Genomic DNA, 22,467 nt, shown 5'->3' on the forward strand with positions numbered 1-22,467 from the left:
ATATCAGTTGAAGCGGCCGAGTACGCGACCATATTTGCTGGTAAGTATACGATAGAAAATTTCTTTCCCCGTCCCGACAAAGCCGTGAAGAAGAGAGGTTTGAATTCTGCCCGGACCCTTGCAGGGCGGTTGCATTTGCGGGTAGTCTGGATAAAATGGTCGACGAATAAGACAGGGGGTTGCTAAGCCGTTACGAGATGCGATCCCCGATGCAGAGAGTAGGTGACCTTTACCCCAGGTATAACTTCATGAATAATACACTACAAAGACGGGCCGTGTTCTAGATTTGCATGAGCTAAGCTCCTCCTCCGCATTATATCCCTGTGATCTTCGCAACGATAATGCCGTGGTGCCCAGTCTTTCCCCTGCGCTGTAACGCTATAGAAAGTCGAATCTCGGTTGTTCTTCGATAGCTGACCATTAAGAATGTTGATTTTGAATACTGGCATCGGTAATACTACGCATAAGTAACATTCCTGGTCACGAAGGCAAATCGCACCGAATTGAGCGCGTGCCCATGAGGCAATTGCTGTTGGCTTTGTAAACACGGCACATGGATTCATTTTATGCTATTCTTTCGGATGTCCTCTATCATGGCTCGTGACCCTTTTCTATGATCTAACCCGACAGAATCAAAATCCTGTTCGAGTAGTTAGAAATGCTAGAGTATAAATCTTCGCTGCTAGATATAGTGGCCAGTAGCTCGGATAGGCCCGAAGACGCTATCCGTCGCATTGCAGGTCAATACCGTTGAAATCAACGCATATAAGCAATCATGTGTAAAGAATCATATAGTAGTTCATATAAAACATCTTGGCTGCAGAAAGATCCCGTCCGTACTTCACCAATCCTAATAAATGACTGCTTTTAACCAAATAGGGATGTGGTGTAGTGAAGTAAAGAGGCTGAATTCAGAGCTATTGTCGAACAAGGAAACTTTATGGCGTATGCAAGCCCTGCGGAGCTGCCCCTGGATGCGAACTGCATGCTGCGTACCTGTTTGCCCCGAATATGTAGGAATATATTGTTATATAGAGGATGCCGTCTTTGCAGCTCGAACAATGCCACTTAATCTCTGGATGGTTTAACGGATCTGCTGCTAGTTACGCAGCTCGTAAGGCAATGGAGTCTTCTCTATATGAGTTTATATCGGACGTAGTTAGACGACAGTCCGCTGAGGGTATTGGCAAGCCTTCTGGGGCCGTTACCGACGACTATCCCTATTCGCCGCTCCAGCATGGCGGTTTATTCATACTGTTCTTTTTCCCGACCATCGCATTTATTGTCGTAGTACTTAGAGTGTATGGAAGAGTTAGAAGCAGGCAGTTTGGTTGGGGTAAGTTGTCCAATACCAAGTCAAGCATAGAGTTTTATCGAATATATGGTTCTTCTCCTTTATCAGTAGCTGATGACATTTTGCAGACGATGGCCTGGCATGCGTGGCTATGGTAAGATGTGGCTCTTGCTCTTTGATATACCGCGGCTCACATGTATCAAGATGTTCTCGATCGCCGAGACGGGATGTTCCTATATGGGTATGTACTTGGACGGGGATTCGCTTGACTATATGTCATATGGGGTGACGGATATGACTAACCTTTCCCGCGACAGCCATGCGAACGGCATTTCTAGGAGTCCACGTCTACGATATTCCGATGACGGCCGACGTCAGCCTTGGAATGTATTGGAACTATGTGATACAGATTCTTTATAATCCGATACTCGCGCTCGTCAAGTGCTCCGTGTTGATGTTCCTCCTACGAATAGGGGGCCAAAGACGACAAATCAGATATTCGATTCACGCTCTCAATATATTCACCCTTGGATTGATGGTCGCAATCTTCGTGACTGCAGTCTTCCAGTGCTCTCCGATCTCATATTTCTGGGAACGTATTACCGATCCAATGATGTCAGGAAAATGCATCGATACTGGGATATTCTATGTGACGACTGCGGCATTGACGATATTCACTGATGTACTCGTTCTGGCTCTCCCCTTTTGGATATTCATGGGGTTGAAAATGGCGCCCAAAATCAAGTTCGCCATAATGGTCGTGTTCTTACTAGGAGCCGTGTAAGTCCTTATACTTACAATTGGGTGAACTGGAAACCAGGAAACTGACAACTTTCTTAGCGTTACTGTGGTTAGTATTCTTAGAATGCTGTGGATCATCGAAACTTCGCTCTACCCGATGAAATACGACTACTCGTACGATATTCGGTTTACATATTCAGCCGTCGAAACAAATATAGCGATAATCACAGCATCGGGACCAGCACTACGGCCTCTAGTTATGGTTTGGTTCCCCCGGTTCTTCTCTTCTCTCCGTGGAACTTCGAACCAGAACTACCGTTACCGAGACGGACCTTACGCATTAAATGATACGGGAAATGCCAACAAATCTAGCGGAAACGGCAATGGTTCTAAAGGAGATCATCTCTATGGCACATCGTCCTTTGCTCTAAGAGACATGAAGAGGCGAACAGAAATACGGAGTCATTCACCAACAACCAGTGAGGAAGAGATCATGACGTACAATGGCATCGTACGGACAACAGAGGTTGATATCCAGTTTGTTACACGGCCGCAGACAGCTCATCAAACACAATGACGAAAGTCCTACCTATTGAGAAGTAATGTAATATTGAAAAGGGGGATATGTAAATATGGGATAGGGCAAGGTCTGGCTTACGTTAACGTAAATAAAATGATGGTCTCGAATACTCGCGGAAAGAGTGCTGATATACGAAGTTATCACAATCTTTGGTAACTCCGAACTTTTTCCATTTTATCAAAGAGTACGGCGTTGGTATGTAGGCAGCTCTTAGCATGAGGTCGAGGTACATAGTAAAGGCAATGGGTAGCATCTACTATATTAATAATATGTAGGAATTTAGGGATATTTATGGAATCTCAAGGTTCTTTAATTCTTTATATATGCTACTATAGTATCGAAGAGAGCTAGTTGAATATTATTCGTCCAAGTATTTGAACTTCGTTTCCTCGATACGATTATGCTTTATATTAGGCATTGACTTAAGCATTCATTAAGCTTGATGTTATTGTCTGCCAAAAGGCCATCTTATAAATAGCATATATAGTTCCCAATATTAGATTGCCCTTCCCGATGAAATATTTCCCGAAAAGGTAAATAGATAGTACTCCTGTATTCCACAGTCATGGTCAATGTAGTTAATGGAGATAAAAGCACGCTGTGGGTTAGTTCAAATGTCCGTGAAGTAACAGGTCATAACCAATAATTTTATGAATGTATCAAGATAGAATCGTAATAAACTACAGGACTTAACAAATTTATCGTACCATCTGTTCTCTTCCATATTATGTTGTCGTTAAAAGAACATATAGTTACAAGGACTTCAGCAGCCCATCATCAGTCTTTGAGAGTCCTTATAGTACTTGTTACTTGAGAAGTAAAATTAATTAATATTTGTAATTATAGCCCTATTATCTCTATCCATATAATAGTCATAAAATATAAAACAAGATCCTAAAAGCTACATTAGTAATACAAAGCTAAGAGGAAGGGATTAGCTTCTGAAATTATATGTACCGTTATTGATAGTATTACTTTAGGTAATTCTCAAAGAAAAAAAATACTTACTAAGGGGTGTCTCAGTCTGATCATCAGGTCAAGCTTGTTTTGAACCTAACGGTTGAACTAACAATATATCTAGTACTACCACCGCTATTTTCTCTGTTATATTACTCGAGGGAATCGATATTTGGGGTGGGTGTACAAATTAAGTATACATAGTTGTGTAAGTCAGCAGCCGCAATTGACCACTAAACTCTCTCGTGCAATCTAGCTTAGTTATACCGTATTAAGATTATATAGATCTCACGAAATCCAGTAATTTGAATCCATCCAAGTACTACGGATCTCCATGATGAGTCCTATCGATGTCAAGGTGAGATGTAGTTGCAATCTAACACCGTATAAATACAGGGTGCGATCAACAGTACATCCAGTCACTACTTGTCACTTAAGCGGCGCCTTAAATGCTACCTTTTATATACAATTTACAAGGTACAGTATATACTGAAATTCCACTTACACTATATACTCCAGAAAAAAGACTAATATTGATTGGTCTCGATATGAACACCTTAGGGGTGGTTTCGATCAAGATATGTAGGCCATACTACTATTACGCGTATTAAGCAACACGAGTATAATTGACCCCATTAGGCAACCACCTTGCTTTACTCAAGTTGAACCCCTGTAGCTTACGGAAGGCAGTCCTAAATCCCGCATTATCATGCGTCGAAGCCACTTAAACACCCCTAGTCTCAATTTCTCTGCCAATGTCCACCTTCATGGCGCATGTTGTATAGAGCATTCCCGAGAGGCATACGAGGCATCGATAACTATGTCGGGATTAGAGATATCGCAAGGTTAAATATAATACCCTCTTCCAAGACTTTAATCGTTACTATCCCGAGGAATAGGTGAATAGGGGCTGTGGGTGGGGTGACCGTCTTGCCACGGCGAATAATGGGAACACTCACGTACGTTTGTAGATGAAAACTTCCGAGTTGCTTTTACTTTTTCGTCTTTGAATTCATCATCAAACGTACTTATGCTGGACAGGATTGCTGCTCGATACGATAGCTAGGGACGAGAGCAGAGCCAGCCCTAGCTCTGGAAGTCTCAGTAGAAATCAAACACTTCTTAGCCGTCTCTTAGATGCTGTAATGCACTACTGGAAGAACTGGGCATGTCGGATCATATTAACGTCTTAATAAGTACAAAGGGCGTTAGAAGTCCCTTGCAAATACCTCGTATTAGGGCGGCGGCTGCTTCCGAGCTCTGATCAATGACAGAAACATTACGTATCCGGGAGGGGCTGTCAATATTAGTTATAAGCGTAGGACTTGACACTGTTATTGGGTCTCTCCGGAAAACTAATAAACACCTATTCTCACTCTCCTTCATATCACTTTCTTACTTTTTCTTGCATATTTTTGCCTACGCAAGGACTAGCCCAACACCAATTGCACTGGGGCGCAGCTCGGACAGCAAGTATAGCCTATAGACTACTCTTTTTTCGTATTATGACTATACTTGGTTATACTTGGTTATACTACATGGAGTCCTAAAGTCCTAGGTACTCGTATAAACGGCGAAGGCCTCGCAGCGCATTCTGCATACGCGGCTCCCTCATCACCCACTCCCGAGGCCGCCTGCATTCAACCCCAGGGCCAAGACAGGGGATAGGAACAAGCAAGATATGCTGACGGCACGGAACTTGTACCTTTCAGCGTCCCCGGCTTGGCAAGCCACCGTTGATCTAGCTAGGTGCCGAAGCTTCCGCGGAGTTACGGCACCGCCGCAATTCTGCTCGAACCCATTTACCCCTGTCTCTCTCTTGCATAGATCTTAAGAAGGCTTGGCGATGGACAAAAATGAGCACGGCTTCACACAGCATATCGCTTACCACAGCCGGACATATCTCGCCTCGCCCACGCCGAGACCCTCGCCTGACAAACAGCATATTGTCAGAATAGAAGCGACAATCGGCACTATTCCCATATCGCACAGCATCCTCCACCTATCGCCTCCATCGCAGGGATCTAATCGCTTTCCTTACCCCCAAATCTACGGGTGGGACAAGGGGGGGGAGACAAACACTTCTTCGTACCTGAACTCGTCCTGCGTGGCGAAGCGGGGAAGCGGACATACATACAGATCTCGAAAGTCGCGCACCAAGACAACAATCAGTCCAGATGTCAGCCGATTTCTCTTGTTCGTGCAAGCTATGAGATTAGGTAGGGAGGAAGAAAAGGGAGATGGGAAAAAAAAAATATTAGCTCGAGAGACAGCTTACAAACAGATTATTTACTTCTCGCGGTGCCGGAGCCTGGCGACGCCGGATTCCCCCCCCGTCCAGTAGGGTGAAGTCCTTGGCCGCATCAGATATATAAAACATGGGGGTTGCACGACGTAATACAGGGTATTCGACCAAACGGAGAGGCGACATGAAGAATTGGCTCGCGTGGTCTCCCTGACAAGCACGCGCCATATCGCCTGAGGTAAAATACTTTTCGATCGCGCAGGGAGCCATTACGGCCCAGCGCTACTGCGGGACAGAGTTCCACGATGGACGACCACATCTTTGGCCTGGGCGTACAGGATACAGATATGATGTATCAGACTTTTTATTCATTTGTCTGCGACGTCGGGCGTTGCTTTGAGGTCACTCTGTCTCCGCAGACTTCCGTTTACCCAGGTAGTTGGATGATGTGGCATGATGAGTGATTCGGCTATGGTGTGTTTGTGGCCCAGCTTGGTAGGGAAAAAAAAAAAAGAGATTGACTTTCCAAGGTTAGTTACCGATATGGCCGCACGGGCATTATGTTGAGCGTGTCGGTGCAGAAATCTACCTCCGCGAGACACGCATAACCCAATTTACAAGGACGGGCCTTGCAAATACGATCCGGACTGCCAACTGTAGGTTACGCATGGGCGAGGCAAGAAATAAGGCGTCTAGGTATCACAGCATAGTGCCGGGATTACATGGAGATGTGTACCCAGGAAATCGTACAGATCCAACCGACGCACTGATTTCGACAGGGGGAGTTCTACGAGTTCTAGACGCCGTTCAACCTTTTTAGAAGTGAGACAAGAGATGGCCTGTGGGTGTGGGACGTTTCACTATCCCCACAGAATCTGACACTCCTGTGGTACGCAGAATTCTGCAGGAGAGAGATGATATCTAACGGAAGATACGAAAAGTTGTGTAGCAGAGCATAGCAGAACCCAGAGTAAGCAGCTGAGCTGCAACGGGGATAGCTCAGCTGCCGACTCGCCCTGTTGCCCAGTCGCCTAGTCTCCCTAGCCAAGCCGACTGGAACACCGCTACAAACGGGACGTAATCCAAAGTGATGCATTTCTTTTCTTGTTGTTCCATTCTCCCGAGAGTAAGCGCGTATAAGGGAATGATCAGGAAATGCCACGTCAAGTAGCGCGGCGTGTGGTGGTTTAAGAATAAGCCAAGGAGGAGTACCATGACAGCACGTGCGGGAAGCTACAGCGTGTTGGACTCCTTACATGTGCATATAGCGTAGCCTTGTGACACTAGGGGACTGTGCGAGGCTCACTAATAATACGTCAGCCATATAAGTGTGTGTGTGTGCGAGGTAGGTATAGATGATGTATGTACCCAGGTTTTGTATCCCCAAGTACGGATTATGTGCGTGCGTATATGATATTTCGGACCTGCGGCCCTGCCAAGGTATACGAGCAGGGACGCCAAAAGCGAGCTGCAAGACACCGTTAATGGTACCATCAGCGGCGCCGAACCGACCACGTCTTTTTTTCGCCGATCCTGAGCGGACCCAGACCCAGCAAAGTGACCGGTTTGGTTGCAGGGCTGAGACGAATGAAACTCGGAAATATCATCCCGATCAGCGTGGTATTCAAAACCCGTCTGACCGGTTTTGTTCGGAGAGGGAGGGGGTGGTGGTGAGTAAGGCCCGTCCCAGGTGCCAGGTATTCCAGTCCGTGGGCTCCAGAGGACCGCCTCGGGCCCAATCTGGTCTAGGGTGACGGAAAGGTGCAGCAAGCACCAAGTGCATCCTGTTGCTGCATCACGGAGCTATTTCTGGGGTCCAAGCCCCAAGGTACGGCACAAGGCGATGCAGGGCTGGTAGGGTGTGTAGCTATTTGGACCCCACGGCACATTTTGATGACGCTCAGATGACCCAAGATTTCCAAGCTGTGTTGCTACTCCTGCAGAATGTACGATAGGAGATCTAGCTACTAATTCATGCTAGTCATTGCTAGTAATCCCCCCAAGGCGGTCAGGCGCCCAAGAGAGCTAACCAGGTCTAGGCTCAGGATGTCTAAACTATAGAATGACTGCAGATGAAGGATGGCCTATAACAGTAATCGTGAGCAAGCCGACGGAACGCCGTGATAGGTCTGAGAGTAGCGGTCGGATCAATAGTGAATTAGAGAAGGGGGGAAAAAAAAGGTATAATCGGGCTTTGGGGCTGCAGACCGGAGAATTTGTTGAAGAAAGAGGACCCCTAGTAAAAGCAAGCCACTTTCATCTGGGTAGACGTCAAGGCGGAGAAACTAAGTGTCCCAAAGGACTGGGACTGGGACTGGACAAGGGACGGGACGCGCGGAAAGGGGGGGGAGATGGCCACGGCACGGTGCGTCATTACGAACTTATTAGTGCCCAAATTTGCCGACATCTTCTCTACATATTACTAGGTTAGACATAGTTATCCTAAATAAGCCCGTGGTATAATATGATGCCGTATTATAAGGGGATATATTCGCTGAGTATTGCTCTATAGCCATCCTGCTAAGTCATACTACGAAGACATGTGCCGAAAGTAGTAAATGTCTAGACCGCAAGAAGACGAAGTTTAATTGTATAGTTCTTTGTCAGGCCTCTGCAGCGTACTCTTTTCGGATTACTAGAGTCCAAATCGGGTGGTCTCTGCTCGCGTGAGGTAGCCCAACGTGAGGTAAGCTGATAGCAGATTTGACAGAAAGTCTGCGTCGCTTAGCTTGCTGCAGTCATTGATATTTATTATTTTTATTATTATTTCCTTCCGTTTATTAATTAGATTATTTTACTTAATGTAGCTTGCCGAGACATTCGGCATGGTCTTAGGACCAAAACCGCGCTACACTAGAGACTCTAGAGAAGAAAAGCGACATGTATCCAAAGTTCACCATGCATGGCTGGTCCGTCACTCGTAAGTACCTCTACTAAATGCTACCCAGAGTACCAGACACCGTTTATTTGACTGCCCTTGTTGACGATCAGGTTCAACCCCAATAACCAGAGGGAAACCTGCAGCGAGGGGGGCAGGGGGGTTCGACTTCCTGGGTCGGCCAGCAATGGTTGGGAACCGTAATAAAATGACATGTCAAGTTCGTATCACTCACTTTGCTGCCGCTATCGCTGACACTCCCTATGAGGCTGACTGACCTTGGATATGCCATGGCGGAGTAGATAAAATCTCAGGTTACTAGCTTCGTCGATCTTGTTCAACAGCGACTCGAGTGGACTTATAGTAGTCTGTCGTGTCGCTACACAGTCGATCCTACACCCGTCACAATTTCATCACCGGTGGAATCCTCGGCGCCGATTATTCCGTTAGTGACGGACGAGCTTCACGAGACTCGTAGGTTTTTATTTCCTGCACGACTAGACTCCAGAAGCGGAGGCCCTCCGAAGAATGGCCTTGGTGATAGGTCAGGTAGCACACGCATGCCGTTGCAGCGTTTGAATAAGGCCGTTCTCGGTGAAGATTGGCTAGTTTCACCGACTGACCTTCTTTACGTGCCATGATCTTCTGCTATTGACCTTACAAGTCAGATATGAAGGAGGAGACATGCAGCTAGAGACGTCTGGGCCCATGGAGGCTGTCTTCGTTTACCATCCTTCCGCACAGATGCTGATCTATGAGGGGATGGGCGCACAGAGCACAAGGGCCGTCCTTCCGAAGATCGACAAAGACGAGCTCGTGTGTATGTTAGGTAGTATATGCGGTTGTGAATATGTATTATTTGAGAGTTACTCATGTCATCTTGGTGATGTTAGACGGCAATTAAAATAATAATTAAGGGTGCTGACGTACTTGACCATACGGCAACAGTAACATCGACTAAACGGCGTTTTCGCTTTGCATAGTTTAGCTCTATGTAACCGGGTAGCGTAGGGCCTAGTGTTAGGTACTCGAGGTGAATCAGTGCTTTACATAGTACCATAGTAGGGGGGGTTATGCCCACAGGGGCGCGGATGGGCGGTCAAATGTGACAGGTCATTTTATACTTGATTGCTGCGAACCGAAACACAGACCCGTTCGGGCTAGCTTGCTGCCCAAGCGGGATGCCGACCCCCATCCCCATCTCCTGTCGGCGCGATTACGACCCAAGAAACCAATTTCCCCGTGGCTTTTAAGCTTATACCATCAATAGGTGTGTTAGGTGTGTTGCTCCTACAGATTGGGTTCAGCCTCTGGGGGAGTTGGTTGCCTACTATCCAGAAAAGGGGTAGTACATTGCACGAATTCGGAATATGTCCGTCTTTGCGAATGACGTTTGCAGTTATTGACCCATAGAGAGACCCTTAGGACTTGTCATGTCTTAGAGGTATGTCTTAGGCTGGGTAGACCGTGATAGTTCAAGCTGAGCGCCGCTATTGGCATTTTTCTGCAAGCTCTCTCAGCTTGATGGAACGTCAGAGGTCTGTCCCCAACATGTTTCCTTGCATATGTAGCGAGGGGTGACCTCTGGTAATGTGATGTCGCAACCTATGAACATGCTTGCTTGAATCCTGGAGTGTCAGATCAGGCTGAGCACCAACCTGCATTGACAGGTCTGTGGGGTAATGCGCCATAAAGCCTGGTGGCGCACAATGTATTCTCGGTGCTAGTTTGCCGTCTCGACTGTTTCGAAGCTCATTGCATAGTAAGTAACCGAGACCATTATCAGACAAGCATGTATGGAATGGGGGTGTCTGTTTATGATAGATTCCGGGACTGTCCCGGCTTACAAGGCGGCGCTTTGACCCTCGAAGCCAAAGCTGACGTCGCTGGAAAAGGTAATCAATCTACACCTTCTGTCGTTGTTGCTGCAGTTAAGGGGCATCGTGTCGAATATATGTATATGTATATTGTAAAAGCACTATAGGAATGTTTCATATGTTGTTGTGGGTTGACTAAAGATACAAGCCGCGCGTCATTATCAACTAAAACGATAAGACCGTAGCCTCGGGATCACCCCAAGGGCAACTAAAAGGGGTAGTAGTAGATGACCCCTTGACAGCTTAACGGGATCCGACTGCGTGGTTAGGGGCCCAATTTTATTCACGTGTAATCGGAGAGGATCTGCCTGGGATGTTGGGTTAGCTTAGAAACGTTTCTTACCCGTTACTCATTGGAAGCTTTCTAGAAGAGGAAACGGAATTCGAGCAGCTCTCTCTCTCTCTCTCAAGTTCCTCGGCTTAATGCAGGACCGTTGCGTCCAATGAGAGCTTACTACTAGGGGTCGGCTCGCTCCAAATCTAGAGCTAGTTCCTCTCAAATATTGATGACACTCTGCCACAGTATACCTAGGGGACCAGAAAACTTGCATCTCGTCGTCGTATCGCTTAAGCTTTAAAATGGGGGAACTTCCAACCACGTCTGCAAGAGTAAATGAATACCCCCCACGATACGAAGCACGCTGTCGATGAGCGTTGATTAACGCAACGGCACATGACGAATATCGGCACGGTGAACCTTGGAACGCGGAGAGCCGGCACCAAGTGATGATGGTCAATCCGAGAGAGATGACCAAGGTAAAACCCCCATGCTATTTGGGGGGGGATCATGAACTTCTCTAAATTGTCGTACGATTGTTTACGATGTGGAGATGAACGAGAGGATTCTCTATCCTCTCGGAGAGACTAGAAAGCAAGCTACTTTACCGCAGTGACTAGCTTAATGTTAGAACGGGAATGTCGCTAGATTCACATGAGCACGGCAAGTGGAGATGTGGATTCATTTCTTTTATCCTAAGCTTTCTATTCGACTTGATGAGAGAGAGAGAAAAAAATATGTAGCCGTCGTACATAGTAAACCCGAATTGCATATGGAACTGTTTGGAATGCCATTCCTAACCGTGGAGCAAGAGAATTCGCGATAAGACTAGCCCACGTAGATTATGATTTATTTTTATTTCTAGGTATTTTTTTCAACACGAAAATGGGGCTGTCAGAGTAGATCAATGAGAAATTGCTGCGCTACTGCATCACGATAGACACTAACGATCTGATCTTGTGATAAACCAAGTTTAAACCTTGAAATACGAAAATCTGGTATCGGATTCGTACAAGTAAGTAGCCTTGTGTTATGTTGGTGGTAAAAAATGGACGGATTCTACATGATACAACTACAACTACATACCTAACATAGTACCTAGGTAGTTATCTTATATGAGGCACCAGTTAATTATTTTATTTATTTTATAAGCTAGGTAGTTATAGTAAGACTACCCGAACTAGAGCGGAATATGGCGCGCTCCTAGGGGCGTCTTTATTTTGATTGATGCATTGGTGAAGAAGCCATCAATAAGAAATCTATAAGGTGTAGCACAGACCAACGTAGTATTGCCGTGGTTTGCGATTGTCAAGTTAAATGGTGCAAACATCATCTACTAGGCTGTCCCCGGATGATGAATCTGACATATATTAGATCCTTCCGGCTAGCAATACCTCATGAGGGGGGTAGATACAGCGATACCTATCATGTATATGTATTTCATCAATGCGTATTTGGAACAAATCATGACAGCTAATACGGCGGAAGGGCGGAAGAGGGAGAGGGGTTAATAGTGCGCTATTCCCATTGTTCAATGCCAAAGTTCGAGACAGCTCTATTGATTCAACAACTTCATTAGACACTGGTAACCGAGAAGGTGTAGCCGAGCAATTGATGATTTGATATGTATAGTAAGTACTATAAGTGTATAAGTGCTGACTTGATGCTGTCGATTATTCAAGAGCGCACGTGGCGGCGGGAGTTAAAGCATAGGTAGACATAATACGGGATTACACATTACTTCCCTAAACGGTACATCCGAGGGTTTCCGTTTTATTAAAAAGGCGAAGAGCAAACGAATAGTGTTTGGACTGACTGCATATCGTTTAAGTTATAAGCATTTCTATTATTATAAGCTGTCGGATGCTTCGCTTATGGGGGGGAAGAAGGGGGGTAATGGAGATGATGGGGACGAAAAGGGTCAAGTAATAGAGTAATATGAGGAGATTGGTGGTTGTATTGTAGAAATTACTTACGGTGCGTATCGACTCTATTTTTATCAATGGTAAGGATACCTTGGCTGCTTGGATGGGGGACTGGGATCTCCTATCGTCGCCAAGAGGATTTATCGAACCAGCAGTGGCTGTTAATACATAGTACTTCCAAGTAATGTGTAAGTACAGACACGAGCCTCGTTTTCGTTTCCTCCCCTCTCCTTGATATCTTTAATAAATATCAAAGCATAATTGATGTTGGTCTTTACCGTGGTAGCATGGTAGCATGGGTCTACCGGCCCCGAACGCATTATCCCACTCCTGACTTCCGATACGCCGTCGCTGTAATACCATTGATGCATTATTGACAGCCGATGCTAGGGTTGTCCAGGCATACTTCCGTAGCGAGGTAGTGTGTAAAACCTTATAATATGTCCATCGAGGGTTATAATGTTGTATCGTATTGTAGTTCGACTCTAGCACGAATATGGATAGGTACTTACAAACTTATAGTAATAGGAATGTAAGCACGTAATATACCTACCTAAGAGGTACCTAAGGTATTAAGGTATGTTAAACAATAACCCCCATCCCCGGTAAATATAAAAATGCCGTATAAAGGGTATGGGCAGTTGAGCAAGTATATACCTCTATAGGTAGTCAAAGTATAGTTGAACTAAATATCAATCCATGTAAGTCTGACGAGAGATACATACTCGATTGCTCGACTACCTCGAAAGTAGCATCCTACCGGCTTTAGTATTTTTTTAATATGGCCTAACTATTCCGGTGCGGTCAGGTTTCAGCGCATTGCGCGCCGACTGCCTCATCAGGAAACTACCAAGCGAGTCATCGTAGTAGTGTCGGTCGATGGGGGCTGAAGTGATCGATTCTTGTAGATAGACGATCCCCGGGACGTGGCCCGTGGTCCGACGCGGGTCCCGTCTGAGGTTGCCGTCGCCGTACCCGTAGTCGCACTCATCGACCGATCGAGAAAGAAATACCGCGGATCAGGCCGTCTTGAAGCACCCTATCCGATAGTCTGGCTCGTGGCTTTTAAACGGGCGTGCAATATAATACGTACAGTAACAAGGATGCGAAAGATCGACGTAGCTATGAGGCGAGCTCTTTTTTTTTTCACCTGTAGAAATAAAAAGAAATAAAAGTTGATGACGAGAGAGGAATAGAAATATGGAGGGGCTGATCGCGAGGCTCGCCAGCCAGTCAGCTACAAAACTGCCGTGAAAAGATCAGCTCCCTGACAACTGGCTCGCATGTAGGCCCGGGCCGTTTTTCGCTCTGCACCGTAATGAACCATGCAATTACGCCCACATTCTCAGTAGAACACAGCTGGATCGGCGCATGGTGTAGGCGTTGTCTCCATAACACAGGTATCGTCGGAGCGGGGAAGGGGAGGGTTTTTTGGTGGTTTTTTTTCTTTCTTTAATCGTTGCACGTTTTCGTGGTATTGAGGGGACACAGTCCATTCGAGGTCTGGAATGGGCGCTGGTTACGTCCTCAATTTCCAGCTGCAGCCCGCGGCTGCAATCTCAAGATGCCGCACGTAACGACGAAGAAGAACCCAGAACCCTCCCGTAAGCACGTCTTGTCTTCCCTTTTTTTGCTTTTCCCGTAGCGTGCCGCGCAATGTAGGAGTAGGAGCTGGAGCTGTGGGAGGTCGACTACGTTATGCTTATTGCCATTTCGTGACAAATATCTCTCGAGGGATATAATCTACCTAGGTGGGAAAAAGTATGTGCATGGTGTTTTATGAAGAGTTCGACATGTGAGTTTAGTCAGCTCGCCGCCGTGCAGATGCCCACGTTCATGTCATGTAGGTTACATGTGAGAGTTGAGATAAGAATGGATATAGATCATCGGTCAACGAAGACGTCTTTAAACCGAACTTGAAGATATGATGGATCACGATGCGAGTACGATGCGAGTCCGGGGAAATTTCCCATGGTCATAAAACCAAAGCACGCGACATTGGAGCCTCGCCTTGCAACGACGACGCCGGGGACTATCCGAAAGGAACTATTCTGCATTACTGCGACGATACAAGTGTGCGGATGGTATCGTGGCCATGGACGGTAGTAACTGATGATGAGCGAAGAGTTGCATGATTTCGGGGGCCAGGGTGAGGGGTGCGTTCCGTCGATACCAAAGAAAAAAAAAACACTACATTACCTACATTTACTTACATTTACCTACATCGTGATCAAGTGGTTCCAAGATAAACGATAGCCCATTACCAAGAGATTCTCTGCGAGCCGCTTTTAGCGAGGTTGATGTGCAGGGATCCGTCTGCTGCAAAAGAATCGTCATTCTCGGAGCAGAATGTGGTTAGGCCTGTAAGTTAAAGCTATTCTGATTGTACAAATGCCCTATGCAACTGGTGGCTGTCCCTTTTTTCCCTTGTTTTATTTTTTATTTTTTATTTTGTATTTTTTTACGTGCATGGGGACGTTACCTTGCGTCGTGTGTTGATGCTGGACACGCACTCCCGGATCGACGAAGAGACTCTGCACTGCTTGCTCACGATCCTCTTTCCTCTGTATTGGGTACTGCAGTGGCGTCCAGGGTAAAAGGCCGAAGGGCCACCCCCGCGTTAGTAATAACCCGACGAAGAGGAGTAGGATCTCTAGAGGAAGAGGAGGAATGCGTGGCCGTTATTATCGCAGCCATGTGTATCCTACCTAGCCCATCTAGGAGCTCTTCTAAGATGATCATCCCTCTTCGGCATCGTACTACATGAAATGCAAGCTCTTGACATACGGGAAAGCCCGCCATCTACTATATAGGTGTAATACCGTACCTAACCTAACGTATCACGACCTCGGCGCTTTACGAACCTTGATACATAAGTCGTAGCGTAAACGCAGTTAGAAGAAATGCCCCAATACCCCCAATATCATAGTATCGCCCTGCATATGAAAGAGACGTTAGAACAGAATAGCATGGTCGAAAAAGTCCTCGTGACACATGCCCCTGGTTTGTTCCACGCGAATTGTTAGGAAGGATAAAGACGATAAGCCAATCAACTCGGCGATGGTATTCAATCGGCGGCCTCGACAGCACCAGTCAGCGTCCACATCAATTCCAAAACGGGTTTGCCCATTATGTAGTCGTAGCAAGGATTACACGGGAACCTATGATATGTACCCGTCTCGTCATCAAGATGGGGCTCCTTCTCGATCTCGCATTTGACGGATTCTCTACAGGGACTGTACAGGGAGATAGGGAGATCAACGACCATCTATTTGACAGCGGCAAGAATGATCATGTGTTTCGACGAAGCCCAGGAGAGGGGTTCAGGCCGCTTTGCTACCCTTTTATTTTTTAATTTTTTACCTATAGGTGACGAAAACGACCGAGACGACGGGCACCGGCGCATCGAGAGACAGAATCGTGCTCGTATGAACCTAGTCTGCGTCGCTTGATTTGACGGCTTGGGGGGTGATTTGACCCAAGGCGAATCTCCACCGTGAGAACAAAGTCTGTGCCGAAGATGCCGGTGAATCTCGTCCGTGACTCCGTGGCTTGCAGCTTTGCTTCTCCTCACGTTCCCTATCCTGGAAACATAGGGCACAGCACATTACGGGGGGCTGATTGGATTAGACGGTTGATCTGCCAACAATCCGATTTTAAAGAGCTGAAAATCGATCGCCGCCAAGGACAGCCCGACGGACCTTGCTCGTAACTTGGCGCTGCTACGTTCGAAGAACAGAATAAAAAACGTAACTATTATTACCTATTAACAAGTTTTTTTTTTCTTTCGGCCTGATTTACATTCACGTAAAACTCTCGGATGTCCGATAGTAATGCGCCGGGTCTAAGATTCCTATTTGGGTCAGGGAAGTGTTTTTGATGGAAGATGGCAGCCGAGATATTACCACAAACATGTCTATATGTTCTGCTAGTTAGTTATAGTAGTTATAGTTAATGTATGTGCAGTATATGTGCAGTATGGTAATGTGTAATATGCATGTATGTGTATGTATGTATGGTTCTTCCACTAGGACTGACTGTGACTGGACTGACTACCTAAATAAGTTCTTGCATGGGAATAAGCCAACCAGCTGCTCCCCGCCTTACGGGTATGCTAAAAATGGTTCTTCTCATTCTTACCTATACATACATACATAGTATAGTATGTACAGCCTTAAGTGGCTGTGTCTGTGCTGGAATGCTATAATGCTTGCTGAGGTCCCACGAAGGACGATACGAGCCAATGATTTTTCTATGAGAGTGTATCCGAAAGTGCTTTAACCCCTCGAAGGAGTAGTGCTGCTGCAGTACTGCAACCATTGAGACCATTGGGACTATTGGAGCCATAGGGTGCGTATTCTCCTCCCTACGGACAAATACGATACGAAAATACGGTGTTGCGCAAGTCAATGGATCGATGTCGAGCGACAAGATTACGATTGGCTAATGCCCAGGAACCCCCTGACGCTAATTACAACATGATGATGTGGAGTTGAGCACGCATCCAACAGGGTCCTTGAGCAGGGCTGCAGCAGAAGAGAGATCTACCTTCTCGAAGACAGTTTCGGCGTTTTGTTACAGCAGAAGGCGGTACTTGTGTACCGATGTACCAGGACGTGGGCATTTGTACATCCGATCGTCGTCGCCGGTTCCTCCACCATCGCCAGTAGATAGAACTCCTTAACTCCTAACCTACCCATTCTGTTATCACCAACCAATTCCGACCAATTTAGGTATGAAACCGCTTAACACGCTAGGTATTCCTGGATCCGGGGAAGATTATCTTGACGTATGTATGAAGTCGCACACCGTTACCAAATGATGATGAGCGAAGTGAAGACGAATGGGAGTTTTGTTCGTTGTGGAGAGGGACGAAGTTGATTGCAGGACCTGATGATCGCACTAGGAATTTTGACGTAATTCTTTGGCTCCTTATTCTTTTCTTCTTTTTTTTTTTTTCTTCTTTTCAGCTTCGGCACCATCTCCGTGATGCCAGACGCTCTTCTTTCTTCTTTTAGTAATAACTAGTGGTAACAAGGCGAGTTGGCTTCCCCACCGGCGCCTAAAATCCACCGTCGAAAACTTGGGGCAAGCAAAGCAGGCTAGGGCAACGGACCAAGACGGTGAAGGACAGGGGGACTAGAATATTCTAAAGCATTTCCAAAGTGGGAATGTCCTTGCAATAGTGGTATTTTTAATCTATTGAGGATAATCCTGTAGTACCAGTGCAGATGTCGCTATCGTCATCATTAACCCTATGAATGAGTCCTACTGTGTTGTGTAGAGGCGGTGAGCCAACGTGGGTTCTGTAAATTTTAGATTACCTAGACCGGCGAGCAATTGGACCAGATGCTCTACCAAGAATGTGAACTTCGGTCAGAATGTGTCAAGAGAGATACATGTATCGCGACTAACTGACCGCCTCGGTGTCGTTGGGCAAGGTGATATGAAGAGTACTGAAGAAATACACACAGACACAGAGCCGCGACTCGTCTTACGGTTGGGCGGAGGTTCAGCACCGCCGTCATACGAGACAGGAAGATCTACAACTACGAGGGTTGCGGCATGGGGCCATGCAAGGTCGGGCGTGTAATGGTAGGTTGCGTCTGGGTTATGGCCTTTAAGCGCTTTTAACTGGCTACGTAGCGTAGGCAACGTTTTATTATTATCAGGAGAGGATGGCGACGAGAAGCCATACATATACACTAGTTAGATTCGAAGATGGTCTGCCAAGAGACGCATGCTCTCTGCTGACCGCGAAATTATCCATCGGACACGACCCGCGAAGTTCTCAAGCGAGGGCCGCGGAGAATTCTGTCAGAAGCAAAAAGGAGCGGGAACATGTACATATTCCTTCGAAACGCGAACAGCAAAGAACAGCAAAACCCCCACGATATATATCTAGATATCTTGATTTGAGTGGGTTTCCTCTTGGTTAGAGTTGGTAGCGGGCGCGCATCATCGTATGTCTTGCAGCATTGCCGCCCCCAAGGTTTTAATTTACTGGCTTTAGGTTGACATTCCGACTGCCGAAAAAGCAACCTTGAACGGTTTACTACTTTGCGTTTTGTTCTTTTAGGAAAAGTTGAAAATCTTAAGAGAGTAATAAGGTTGATGGGGGACCTTGTTGTGCATGACCCCTGACACCCACGATGTTACTTTTAGATTTTTTTTTTTTCTTTTCCCTTTTTTTTCTCCTCCTCCTCCTCCCCCTTACCCGTTTGTAAGTTACACATAATAGGTCGAAATGAAGTCATTTCCAGGCCAAGCTGAACTGAAACAAAACATTAACGTAACGTACCGGATTCGATCGCAAACAAAAAAGAACGATGTCTACCTATCCATGCGTTAATAACGGCAATGTATATATGCATATGCATAATATGGTAAGAAAAGGAGACAGGGCATTGGTATGTAGAGATTACTAGATTGAGCTGAAGCGCTTAAAGCATTGCGGATAGCCTTTTCGTATGTAGCTATGTACCCAATTTTATTTTCGGGTTTTATTTTATTTTATTTTCTTCTTTTCTTCTTCCTTCCCTTCCACCCAGGTCTTTGGTACACCCCTGGACCCCTGTCAGAAGCATGCCTGTCGCTACATTTTTTTTCTCATCTTGGGGAAGCCGAGTGCGGATCAGGCTTAGATGGTCGATGATGTAGTTATGGGACCACCGCATCTGCCACCTGGCTCAGCACCCACCTTGGTTCCTTTGCCCTACCTTGCCCTACTCACTCTGGCGCCCTGTCATGCCCTGACCCTAGCAGCCTAGCTGTAGCCGTCCTAGTCGAGCTGGACTTTTATTACCCATTTCGGCATAGCGCCCATGTCCATTCTTTTCGCCTTTAAGCCGTTAAGTTACCGACGATGAATGCGCTCCGCCGATTTTTTTCCTGGCTTGTCAGTTAGATTGGACATGTCTCCTTTTTCTAGGTGTCCACCGACGATAATCTGAAAAAAAAAAAAAAAAAAAATAATGGCATTCACTCCCTCACACCTGAGAGAATCCACAACGAGTATGTTTGTTTCAGTTTTGTCAATCACTAACCCAAGTGCCCATCACAATAGGGTTATGGCCGGCCATCCTTCAGGAAGCATCTGCTTCTTTCTTGTTGATATCACAGCCTACCCAAAAACCAAACCGGGTGGATGCAAGTCGAAGTTGGTTGAGGAAGACTCTTGGGCTCTTGTCTCAGACATACAGGTAGCACTTAAGCTTTTTTGATACATGGACAGCGTACTCGAGCTTTCGATTCCCGTTGGCTCGGCCATTATTGTCCCTCGTCTTTTGTCATTAAGGTTTGAGTTGACAAAGAGCCGGCAAAGCGCCTAGCTTCTTGTTCGAGACGACAAGCGGGAGGCCACCTGACTCTATTCTCAAGTACATACCTAGACATACTACATACCTACATGTAAGGTTGTAAGGTAAGAGGTAGGTAGTGCAAACCGAATCACGCAATGAGCGGCTTTTCCCCTGGACCGCTTTAGTTAAGAAGTTCATAACATATCCGTGCGATTGTGCCATCTTTATTCGTGTGCCTGAGGCGACCCCCCCTTTGCGGTAACGTTGAGATATGACCATATGTTCGTGTAAAACGACTTACATAGAAGAACACGAAAAATAAATAAAATAAGCCATCATCATCATTAATGCAATACCTCGGGTGTAATCGTTTAGCATCAAGCTCCCGCTCCCCCATGAATCCATATATGTGGTACATTACCTACATATCTACATACTTCGTACATATGGTACATACATGTATGTACATATGTAGGTACAAGGATACTTTTCAGCCCAGTACCAAACAGTGGAAGAACAATGATAATGGTAACTTAAGTATCCACATTTACAAAGCCGACTGCTTTCTCTCTCCCATCAATATGTGTTCAATGTTGCCATTGATTGAATTATTGTGGACACGGTACAACGCACATGCACATACATACGTATGTGTATGTATATATGTATGTATATGTGTATGTATGTATATACGTACATGGTACATGGTACATGCACGTCCAGTTCGGTCCAAAACTGAACGTGCTGTCAACCAACAAGAATGAGCTTCAGTATCTTACTGTATTTTGTATTCTGTACCCAGACCCAGAATTACGATACCATAACGCCAACCTAATTGATCCCTTGGGAAATCTACTTAAGGTTAGGTTCTGATATGAGAAAAAATAGAGACCTACTATATTGATGAATATTACAATTCACACTAGTCCCCCCCCTTCCTCTAAAGCTTATTAGATTATAGTACCTACTGACAAGGTAAGTTAGTAGGTTAGGTTAGGTACACCGTTGACACAACATAAGTGTCTACGGGTATAGATGTACCTATAATCTAGTATTCTAGCATTCTGGAGGTGGGAACTAGAATAGGGCAAATACGTACCCATTATTTTAGGGGACCGTCTGCTAAACTATCTCTTCTTTTCCTCTTCCTGACTCCTTCCCTGCCTTTGCCATGCTTTAATCCCTTCCTTTTCCGCTCCGTCACTTAATAATTTCCCGACCCCATTCTCCTCCACCTGAAGAAGGGCAAGCAGAGCTGTACACCTCATCAAATTCGTGGAAGGAAAAAAAAAAATTAGTTCGACGTTATTACTTATTTATTTATTATAACGTAATCCACAAGTCAGAGGCCCACACAAGTCAGAGGCCTAAAAATATCTAAACTACCACCTTCCAACTTTAACAATTAATTATTTAATCAATTTATAATGTTTTAGCTATTTAAAGAGACCAGGATAAACCTAGCTTTTGGCGTTATAGAACGTAATGAAAATCTTAGTATGAGACGCGCTGTACGCGTTTATAATATCTTATATGAAACGTTACGCGGTAGGATATATGGCCGTTAATAACGCGTAAATATGATGAAACCACGACGAAAATTAACTTAATATAAGGAGGATACTGTTGTCTAACGTATTTTTGAGCTAGATGCTTAAGCTTTTCCCCCCAGGCCTTTTTACGTTGAAGAAATGGCTAATATATTGTTGTGGGAACGCGACGGGGAACCCGTTGGAAAGAATTGGGCTACAAACTTTATACGCCGGCGACCTGAGCTTAAAACGCGTCTAAATCGTCGAATTGACTATCAAAGGGCCTTTTGCGAAGATTTTGACGTTTATCGCGCGTGGTATAAACTAATTGCTGATATAATAGAAGAGGAGGGTATCCTATTTGAGGATATGTATAATTTTGATAAGACCGGGTTTATGATGGGTATGATTATTACAGAAATAGCTATTACAAGCTCAGATCGACGTTAGAGGCCTCGTCAGGCTATGCCTGGGGATAAAAAATAGTCTACGGCTATTTAATCGATTAATTCGCAAGGTTGGGCTATACCGCCTTTTATCGTCGTGGCAGGTAAAATGTACCTTACCTTATAGTATCGCAATAGCAGATTCCTACCCGATTGGGTTATTAAACTATCCGAAAACAGCTGAACTACGAATAAAATTGGCCTGAAATAGCTGGCGCATTTCGATAAACATATAAAAAAGCGTATAAAAGGCGTTAAACGCCTTCTAATATTGGATGGTTACGAGAGTTATATATCGATGGAATTTTGCGAATATTGCCGCAATAATAACATTGTATTCTTTTGTATGCTTGCCTACTCATTCCACAAGCTTTAGCCTTTAGATATAGGCGTTTTTTTAGTTCTAAAACGTGC

General features: G+C 45.5%; 1 protein-coding gene across 1 annotated transcript; it reads left to right on the top strand.

The window, feature by feature from the left end:
• Positions 1-1,122: 1,122 nt before the first annotated feature.
• Positions 1,123-2,612, top strand: GL218_06562 (CFEM domain-containing protein; the record flags this gene model as incomplete). Its single annotated transcript, XM_033583283.1, has 5 exons — positions 1,123-1,336; positions 1,423-1,448; positions 1,499-1,535; positions 1,612-2,074; positions 2,135-2,612. 5 exons carry the CDS (start codon positions 1,123-1,125, stop codon positions 2,610-2,612), a joined length of 1,218 nt encoding a protein of 405 aa, XP_033433304.1.
• Positions 2,613-22,467: the final 19,855 nt, after the last annotated feature.

The sequence above is a fragment of the Daldinia childiae genome (genome assembly GCF_008694065.1).
Source record: "Daldinia childiae strain JS-1345 chromosome Unknown Scaffold7, whole genome shotgun sequence".
Classification (NCBI taxonomy): Eukaryota; Fungi; Ascomycota; class Sordariomycetes; order Xylariales; family Hypoxylaceae; genus Daldinia; species Daldinia childiae.